This window comes from Pectinophora gossypiella, chromosome 2, assembly GCF_024362695.1.
Source record: "Pectinophora gossypiella chromosome 2, ilPecGoss1.1, whole genome shotgun sequence".
Classification (NCBI taxonomy): Eukaryota; Metazoa; Arthropoda; class Insecta; order Lepidoptera; family Gelechiidae; genus Pectinophora; species Pectinophora gossypiella.
Genome location: NC_065405.1, coordinates 7331790 through 7341914, shown reverse-complemented (window position 1 = coordinate 7341914; position 10125 = coordinate 7331790). Strand labels below are relative to the sequence as shown.

The window sequence follows — 10125 nt, the reverse complement described above, 5'->3', positions numbered from 1 at the left end:
GTTTCGCGCCTTCCAACCTTTCCAAAGGAGCCCAATATTTTTTTTCCTTCTTCTGATATTGCATTCTTAACCTGACAAGTGACAACAAAGAAAAAAAAAATAGATACCATTCCGATAGAGGCCGCGTAAGCTATGGACCTATTGCAAGATAACGTACTCAAAGGCTAGTCATTATAATCCAACAGACGTAACATGATTAGAATGCGGCGGGACGGAAATGTAGTACATCGCCTTATGCGAAAGAGACGAAATATGTGTCTCTTTAACACTAACAGCAATACAACTATACAACTATACAGCTTAGTACGAGAGAAACAAGAAATAAGTCATTCTAATCAAGATGCAATACAATGACTCTATTGTATACAAAAGAAACACATTTATTAAACAAGTTCAGGCAATAACTGGTGCAAAAAGAGGCTTTATTGCCAAGGTAGCAATTACTACCAGGCAACCTTACGTTTACGATACGTTTGTTGTACCATTCGGCATTGTTTATAAGACAAGATATAAGCCTGGATTAATAAAACAAGATTGTGGTGAAAGAAAACATACTACATTTGCGTCCTCCCGCATTCTAATCATGTTACGTCTGTTGGATTATAATGACTAGCCTTTGAGTACGTTATCTTGCAATAGGTCCATAGCTTACGCGGCCTCTATCGGAATGGTATCTATTTTATTTCTTGTTGTTGTCACTTAGTCTTGTCAGGTTAAGAATGCAATATCAGAAGAAGGAAAAAATGATTGGGCTTCTTTGGAAAGGTTGGAAGGCGCGAAACTCGTACGTAGCTGCTGAGAAAAATGGTGCTACGGACGTGAGTTGGCTAAAAGTCGTTTACATACTTAATGCATTTTTTTATTTGTGTTTCTGATTCTGATAACCTTCCCCTTTAAAATTGATATACATTATGATATATAATTATGTATATAGACTTAGTTAAATAGTTTATCGACAACAAATCCTGAGGTAATTTTGCAGTCCACTACTGTACACTCAGGACAAACATGGCCGTAAAAAAACCCTAGGACAGAGTTTGATAGAACTTTGCCAGAATCATAGGACAAGTATAAGCTATCATTACATGCAAGTCTCACCAGTGGAGGTTCTTGGACCAAGTTCCAAGTTGCTGATAAGCTTATAATATGCAATACCGTAATGACTTGCTAATGATGACGATTTCTTGCAATAGGCAATAGCTTAGCCGGTCTCTATCGGAGAGGTGTTTATTTATTTTTCTTGTTATTATCACTCAGATCAAATTCCGGAAGCAATATAAAAAAAATCGGTAAGATACTTTTGGAAGGGGTAAAAGGCATGAAACTTGAACTTAGCTACCGAGAAACAATGGCGCTGCAGATATAAATTGACTATGATTCGCTTACAAAAAGATTTTTTTTTGTTTTTTTTTTATGTTTCGGATTCTGGAAAAGATCCTCTTTAAAATGATATACAATATGATACATAATTATTTATGTAGTCTTAGTTATCCAGCAACAAATCTTGAGCCGATTTTAGCTCCCACTGTATTTTATCACATTTTTAGCCAGGACAAACATGGCCGTAAAAAAAGAACCCCGGGACAGAATCTGATAGGACTTTGCCAGAATCATAGGGAAAGCATAAGCTTTCATTACATATAAGTCTCATCAGTGGAGGTTCTTGGACCAAGTTTCATACAAAAGTGCCCATTGTCATTTCCTTGCTATAAAAAACATTGGTCCTCGGTTATTTATTTTTTCTGAAATGGCAGCGCAAGGTGATATGACGTCAGCTGGGCTAACCTTGAAATGTTAGCTGTCACTTGGAAGCACGCCGTGTCTGTAATCTGCGTGGAACGAATGTTGTCGATAGGCGCCATATTTTTTAATGATGTATGACAATTGTGCTGGCCTGTGAATGGTTAGCGGTGACAGCCATGTTTATCGGCGTCCTGTCAAAAATGTGACAAACTGTGTGATCGAGTGAAGTGTATTTGTGCTTATCTTCTTCACTTTATCTTGTAATACAAAGCTCAGTGAATCTTTTCGCATGTATTTTCTTTCGAAAATATATCGCAAGTGCCGTGTTTGCAAAATTTGCGACAAGGTGCTGTTTTGCATCATTTTGAATGCACCGAGAAAAGACTCAATAAGTGGCGGAAGTGTCTCGAAAACTAAATTAATTTAAAAGATACACAAGAAGTGAACTTTTGAAACTCTTTGTGTGTAAATCGCATAAAGGGTACGGATTTATCCCGTCTAAATCTAAAGAAGTGTTTACCTCCGATGCTAGAAACATTTCTTGTATCACGCAAAAAATATTGTAAAAAAATAAATAATTTAAAAACCAAGCCCTAACTTAAAAAAGAGGTCATTAGGTCTTATTTCCGGGTTCGGAATTATTTTCTACAGATTTTACGTTTATTTGGAACTTTGAAATAAGTACTCACTTGTTTCAAACTTGAATTAAAATCTATAGAATAATACCGATCCCGGTAACAAGACCTTATCTTTTGAGCATCCCGCTCGAAGACTATAGAGAACCGGGGAGGAAATATGATTGGCCACCTGATACGACACGATTCATTTATGTAAAACAAACATTATAGAAGGAAAAATTGTAGGGAAGAGAGGAAGGAGTAGACCTAGGATAACATTTATGAAACAAATAAAAGAGAAGGTGCTGGTCGTGTCTTATCGGGAGGTGAAGGTTTTGGCGGGAAGAAGAGAGGAATGGCGATTACTCCACCGACAAGAGCACAGCTCTTAAATAGAGAGAGAGAGAACGCGTAGTCCTTTGCCAGGTTAAGTTCGATTATTTAAAAAAAAACAACTGTCATGTATCATTAGAACCAAACAAAACGTTAGTACTAGAGATGTTCGTCTGATACGTACCTAGTATCTATATCTATCTCTTACTAGTCTGTGCTTGCAAGTGTACTACGTATGCGATTTAAAACTTGTTTAAAACATATTTACTGTGTTTATTTCTGAGCTAGTGTTATATTTTAGTTCTCTGTTTGCCTCGTAGATATGTCTGACTCGGAGGACTCAGATAATTTTGACCCAAATGAATTACAAGATATACACGATGAAATCGAAAAGTGCAAGAAAAATCCAAGCACAGCCGGTATGTTTGTATCTGGATGGGATGACGCCGATCAGGATGTAGATGTTGTAAAGGATCCTAAAGGTTCGTGTCTAATAAATTACTATGGTGAGTCTTATTAAATTGAAAACTAAATACTTACGAATTTATATTTTTTCAGCTAATCCAATTGACCATGTTTTGTGGGCTGCTGAAAATGGTGAAGTTGAGGCATTGAAAGAGATTCTGTCATCTCAACCTGGCCTTGTGCATGCTCGGGATAGCGATGGATACACACCCCTGCATCGAGCTGCTTATGGCAATCATGTCACAGCAATATCTTATCTTCTTAGCATGAATGCCAGCGTTAGTGCCAAGACAGAATTAGGATGGACTCCGTTACATTCTGCTTGCAACTGGAACAATTACTTGGCTGCTGCAAGACTACTTGCAGCAGGTGCTGATCCTACTGCAGTTTCTGATGGAGGTAACACATTTAACTTGTTCTATTAAGTATACATGTGTCCCTTATGTTATAGAATTTTATAATACATGTATGTTCATATTTCCTCTACTTTTTTGCAGACCAAACCCCTCTGCATCTGACATCTGCGATAAGCCATTGTAAATCAACTTTATTAATCTTATTACTAAGGGAAGATATAGTGGACATAGTGAAAAAACCCAATAACTCTGGTGAAACTCCAGAAGACCTGGCTCGTGGACACGGCATATATGCTCCTTTATTTGAAATGGCAATTCCAGCAGCATCATATATTCGCTCACTAGCTTTTACTTGTAATCCTTATGTACAAGCCCAATTGAAATTGACTAACTAATAGGTTTAAGATCTTTTAAAATAAGTAAATAAAAGTTATTTTATACAAGCCATTTTTAATTTTAAAAATAAAAAAGTAAAGATAGTATTATTCTATGCTTACCAATACAAAACAATGTAGGTATTCTACTTATTCATTTTCAAACAGTTACATGTTTCAACTATCATTATAATATTATAGTTTCTTAAAAAGTGTAAAATTGTTATTTCGATTTTATGCTAAATCTTACACAAAAAAAAGCACATCAGCTATTTATCGAAATGAAAGAATTATTAGTCATCCTTTAATTTCGGCATTGTTAAATACTATAAGCTACATAATAATTAGATATAATATGAATCTTTATACAACTTTTTTTGTAATTATTTCCTTAACGATATACCCTGGTTGACATATTTTCTAAAACAATCATAGCACCAGATACAAGATATGTTTCAGAGTGTAAATTTTTTAGGCTGGCTATAAGATTTCTACGATCAATTTTTTGAAGTTCTGTTAAAGTTTGCCTTTTCTCCAAAGTAATATAAGGCAAAACTAGGCATCCCAATCCAAAACATTTGCATCTTACACAATTTTTCCAAATTTCTATTAAATCATTGTCTTTAATCACTGGACAAAGTGGCAGTAAGTTTATGGCATTTAGACATTTTGTTCTTTGTCGTTCTGTTATGGGATAATCTGCTCGTTGGAATGGAGACAAAATAACTGCACGCCAGGCAGTGTAAATAATATCATCAGGAGGAGATGTGATTTTAAGTAACAAAGGTATCATTTCTTCGAATAGACTACTACGCAGTAGGATCGGTATAAGATCACGTATAATTTGTATATTTCCGAAGCGTCTAGCGAGTGTCGCGGCTAGTTTTAATGCTTCGACATTCCCAGTAGCAGCTTGTATAAGTTGTTCAAGAGCGCGAGGCTTATCTTGCGTAAATGTAGCCACTAACCAAGGCATATCAATATCCTCTAGGTTAACAATGTATAGTAATTCTAACAATGATGACCACAAAGCGTCACGTTCTCGATTTGCAACTTTCATAGCAGTGTCTGGTTCTACAACACTCATAAGACATTCCAAAGCTCGTAGTTTTTTGCATTTGTTGAAATCACTTTCGTCATCAAATGCAATTCGGGACAAGTAAATTGCTCCCATTTTTGGACATGTAGCCTTGAGAATATATTTCGCGGTCATTAATTTTCCGGTATCAAGACCACAGGAAATGTTATTCTTATTTTCTTCCTTCGATCTCGTAAGAATATTTTCTAATATCTGAATTCTAATAGAGCTTATATTGATGCCGTTCTTATCAGCTATTTCATTAGCTGCTCTATTTACATCATTACGTGACATCTTTTCGACAAAGTCGGGATGAAGATACATTGCACGAATCAGTTGTGCAGGTTCTGAGGCAAGTCTAACAAATTCTTCGCGAGCCCAGTCTATTTTATGTAATGCATGACGCGTTGAAAGCGTTGAATACAAGCGTTCCATCTGTCGCACTGCGCGGTTACCTGGCTGAAGAGCAGCCCACCGCTGTGCAAATTGATAGCATAGATGTGCTGCTGCAACCTGATCAGCACCACGTGCGCACCCTTGAAGAACGTAAAAAAGACACGCTCCTGCCCATTCCATGTTGGCGATATGTCTTACACAACGATGAGCAGCACGAAGAAGGGGCTCTTCTCGTGTAGTCAAGAGCCAGGGTTCATGTTCTTTAGACTCTTCGTCTTTGACTTCGGTATGTTTCCTGGTAGTCATTGTTTGTTTTAAAGCATTACTACAAATCATATCTCTTGCTGTTTGCAAATCCGCATCAAGCGACAGTAAAATAACCGCCGGTAGCCAGTGTTCATATGTTTCCAAAGTTATTTCAGATTTTAAATTTGACCACATATCTTCGCGCATAAATAGATGGAATGGTAACCGATAATGACCAATTTCCGGAAACATGCCTTTAACGGAAAATAATTCAAACTCATATTGTTTGGGAGTGCTTTTTCTATGGTACTCTTTTAAGAAGTTGAGTAAAAAATATTCCTTTTTATTCCGAGAATCCATGGTCGCGCCATGAATTAAATAGTATATACAGACATATACTTCATAATAGTAAGGATTAATAGATATTAATCTTCCGTGCAACGAGACTTCGCCATTTCTCCAAAAGTCGTTTAAGATGTCTCTCAAAAAAGTTTTATCATGAATACTTTCCCAAATCGTGAAACATTTCAACATCAAGTCCTTTTCATCGTTTTCCACACAAAGATGTCGGCATCCTAAATCATCATTAAACAATTTATAATTAAGCTCCCATGTTATTAACAAGGATATAAGTTGCAGAGATAGACCATCATTGATCGCTACGTTTAAAGTGCGACAGAGTTCCACTAGTCTTTCAAACGTAGTCTGAGGATACTGACGTAAAACATAAAATAGAACAACTTTCACATCCCATGTTTCCTCAGTACTATCAGGAAGAGCCATCTCAGCTAAATTTATGTTGAATTTATATTTTAGAATATATTGTGGTGGATATGACGTCGAACTTCCAGGCAATACGTTATCAAGACCGAATGTGCGGCGGATCAACGGTGAAGAAAGATAATTCATGAGAGAAGGCGGTAATGACTCATTTTGCCCTTGAAGGATGTCTAACATCCGAGTTTTATCATCAGCTTCTTCTGCACCGTTCAAAATCAATAATAAACTCGTCAGTAAGATTTCATCAATGTCATGTGTTGCAGTAATTTTTGTCATTAATCTCCTGGTTGCATTATCTTTTACTTGTAGTAAATCTGCTAGTATCTCTTGTGAGTTTGTTAAATTTCCCATTGTGTGGGATAATAATCTATATACGACAAAATCGTTCTTATTTACAATTTTTGCGTAGATTGTTTCGATGTTGTTCTGCGATAGGTTTTCATAATAAAAGTCTATTAGATCATTTGTTGCAGTAACGGGCATCATAGGCAAATATATGTAGTGGAACTTCCAAGCAATAGATAGATTTTTTACTACAACATTAGTATTTATCAATGCATTTAATATAGATAAATATTTTATAAGGTGATGCATGTGTTCTTCGCTACAGTTAGCTAAAAGTTCGATGAGTACCCCACACGATTCCAATAAAAGTGTAGAGTTGCGTCCGTCTCTAAACTGCATTAAGTCGTCTGAAATGTCTTTGTTACCTATTTTTTCTTCACATGAAAACGATGTTAGAAGATTCTCAATCAGTTTACGGACTTTATTGCTGGTCGATGTACGACATAACAAAGCAACTAATTCCGAGTAACGAGATTGGTGTGTTTGAGCAAGCTGAGTTACGCAACGACCGCGGCCGGAACTTGCAGTTTTTCCGTCACCTTTTATCCATATATTAGTTTTAGTAGCGCAATACTCTTCATTATACATTTTATTCAAACTCATTTGGACGTTGTAAGAGTTTTTAAGGTGATATAGACTTTCAACATTCTCAATCTCAATATCATTTAGCAATTTAGTTCCTTTTAGGAAGTCTAAATAGTTCCTTTCAACTCCTGCGTTACTTGAAGTTCCATTGATTATTTGTTCATATTTAGACATCATTGTTTTTAACAGTATTCTTTTATCTTTATTAGTTAATTCTTTAAAATAATCTAATGCTGCTCTGGTTTCACAGTCTCGCAGACATCTATCAACATACAAAATGCTTCCATAATTTGTATATTTAGTCATAACACTAGTTATTACTTTCAGGTCGTTTAGATCAACGATAGACGCATTAATCAATTTATGGAGTACCAGAGAATAATCCGTACATGTTAAGGGAAAATTATATTTTTTCAGAATAACTTTAATTTTAGCGTAACTCAATTCGTGTTGTATTTCCTGCGCAAGCACGCGATCAGCCTCAGTGACTGTAAAGTCTTTAAAGACAGAAGCAGCAGCAGTGACTGCTAAATCGAGAACAGTGTCGTCCCACGGCACGTCAAGTACTTTTAAGACTTGAAGTAAACAATCGAGTTTACTAGTAGGTGATCGAAAAGCTGTGATTAATATTTTGAGACGGGAGCTGTCGATACCACCGCCGCAACTTGCTGCTTCGTTTTCAATAAAAGTGCGCAGAGTATCATCTAATTCAAATAAATATCGTGTGGCATATGCAGGTAAATATTCTCTCAAAAATTCGCCTAAATCCTCTGTGTAACATCTACGCAACATAATCAATGCGACTTCATTGGGAGTTTGTGAACTTATTTCTCCAAGAAGCATATTTATTCTGTATTTTTGTTTTAACTCCAATATGTAGTTTATATGATCTTTAAGTGTGATTAAATCATCCATAGAAATTGGTCTAACAGCAATAGTGTTTAGAGACTTTTCAAGTACTGACAAAATTTCATCTATAAACTTCAATCCTATTTTAGGCCAATAACTAGATTTTTCCAATGTGAAAACCCTTTGAGTTGTCCATTTTACAAATAAGTCAATAAAGTAAGGGTTTTGATCCAAAAGTGGAGGTACAAAGTTTCTCAGCCAAATAATGAGAGATCCCATTTTTATATTGTGAGGTATGGCATCTAACATTTGGATCACATCATCAGGTGTCATTTTTAATGTTATTTCTGTGTACTTTAACCAGCAAATTGAAGCCAAATCTAAATCAGAATTTGCAATGAAAGTTATGCATAGCTGTTTACAAGTCTGTTGAAATAGATTAATATTTTCATAACTTTTGTTCCCTCTGAACAAAATATATTCAAGTAATTCCACTTTTATCATTAAATCACATAACAGATGAATTTGATTGTAATCCTTCATTTCATAAATTCTTCTTTGTAATGGCTGCAATATAGTTTTGTACACAATATCATGTTGACAAAGTTTAAATGCAATTTCAAGTAGGAAATGCAAATCTTCGATTTTTTCAAAAAATATCTGCACCTGGAATAATACCTGATTTTGATCCAAAGACTTGGAGAGTGCAGCATCAACCAAACTGTGAAGCTGTAACTTGAGGGCATCCTGCGAAGACTTTGTAGAGTGTTTACTTGGCTTGTTATTATCTTGATGCTCTTCTGCTGTTGTAGAAATATTTGTAGTGCAGCAGATATGTACCTGAAATTGTAATTAGAGGAAAATAAATACAATATTCTTTAAAAATGTCTAAAAAATCATGGTACAATCAGATGTTTGCAAAATACCAATTACCTCTGTTGTATTCCAGACAAGATAATAAAAACCATTGCCATGAGCTGCTAGAGGATAATAGTTTGCATCACATTCAATAAAGCTGTGCACAACTTTTGAGTCTTTAAGATCTACTATCCACATATTTAATTTGTTGGAAAGTACTACCATATCATACCATGGCACTAAAGATTCTGTTTTGACATTGCTTTCTATGATTTCAAGTAAACCAGTTACTGGGCATTGTGCTGTTATGTTACCAAAAGAATCAATATAGAAGTTCAGTCCATTTAATACATATTTTTTAACATTTCTATCCCACTTAGAGCTACGCATATGAGCTTTTTCTAGACTGACAGTAACATCTGGATTGCCTTCTTCAAGTTTTTCATTTAATTCCTGACTGTTAAATGGTACCTTCAGGCACTCTCCACTTTCACTGAGCAGGAATAAATTTCCATCATCATTCAGAATTCGATTGATTTTATAGTTAGCATAGTTATCGCTTCTTATACGTATTTGCGAACTTTTTATTAAGTTTATTACCACAATATCACCTGACTTGAAGACAAGCCACAAAAGGTGACCCGTTAGTGTGTTATCTAAAATTTGATGGTCGAAGGTATAAATAGAATCCGGGTTTGCAGGATTTTCCTTGTTGTCTTCTATATCAACGACTCGAATAGTTGAATTACTTTCAAAGATAACTATCTTGGGATAACACAAATAGGCTTGCAAATTTTCCACATTATTTTTAGTCGTATAAGTTTTTATTTGAGAAGATGTTACGCACGTTATCATTTTACCACAAATTAATACAAGTTAAAATAACTTAGAAAAGCAGCAGTATTATGTATTGTATTTACATAAAAGATAGAAATCTTAAAATAACGGCCAACAACGGAGCGAATTTAAACAAATAACTGACTTTGCTTTTTTTTTGTTTTTTGTCTATACAAAGACCACAGGCAAAGGGAACATAACTGATTTTACTTACTAATAGCGATAAATCGACATTTGTAAAAGAAAAAGTGACAACACCATAT

General features: G+C 35.3%; 2 protein-coding genes across 3 annotated transcripts; one reads left to right on the top strand and one right to left on the bottom strand.

Moving 5' to 3' along the window:
* Positions 1–2864: 2864 nt before the first annotated feature.
* Positions 2865–3957, top strand: LOC126377359 (ankyrin repeat domain-containing protein 49-like). 2 transcript variants are annotated; one of them, XM_050025092.1, is made up of 4 exons: positions 2865–2926; positions 3014–3175; positions 3252–3557; positions 3656–3957. In XM_050025092.1, exons 2-4 carry the CDS (start codon positions 3016–3018, stop codon positions 3907–3909), a joined length of 720 nt encoding a protein of 239 aa, XP_049881049.1. In that variant the 5' UTR covers positions 2865–2926; positions 3014–3015; the 3' UTR covers positions 3910–3957. The 2 variants fall into 2 exon arrangements, with proteins under 2 accessions (XP_049881049.1, XP_049881041.1); XM_050025084.1 differs by having other exon boundaries at positions 2889–3175.
* Positions 3958–4048: 91 nt separating this feature from the next.
* LOC126376769 (uncharacterized) lies at positions 4049–9993 on the bottom strand. The gene is made up of 2 exons (XM_050024333.1): positions 9101–9993; positions 4049–9007 (listed from the first exon to the last, which is right to left on the bottom strand). The coding sequence occupies exons 1-2, from the start codon at positions 9878–9880 to the stop codon at positions 4280–4282; spliced, it is 5508 nt and encodes a 1835-aa protein (XP_049880290.1). The 5' UTR covers positions 9881–9993; the 3' UTR covers positions 4049–4279.
* Positions 9994–10125: the final 132 nt, after the last annotated feature.

Coding starts and splice junctions, on each gene's coding strand:
- LOC126377359 (XM_050025092.1), top strand. CDS start 3,016: ATGTCTGACTCGGAGGACTCAGATAATTTTGACCCAAATGAATTACAA. Junction 3,176..3,251: donor TGTTGTAAAGGATCCTAAAG/GTTCGTGTCTAA, acceptor ATATTTTTTCAG/CTAATCCAATTGACCATGTT. Junction 3,558..3,655: donor TACTGCAGTTTCTGATGGAG/GTAACACATTTA, acceptor ACTTTTTTGCAG/ACCAAACCCCTCTGCATCTG.
- LOC126376769 (XM_050024333.1), bottom strand. CDS start 9,880: ATGATAACGTGCGTAACATCTTCTCAAATAAAAACTTATACGACTAAA. Junction 9,008..9,100: donor TTGTCTGGAATACAACAGAG/GTAATTGGTATT, acceptor TTACAATTTCAG/GTACATATCTGCTGCACTAC.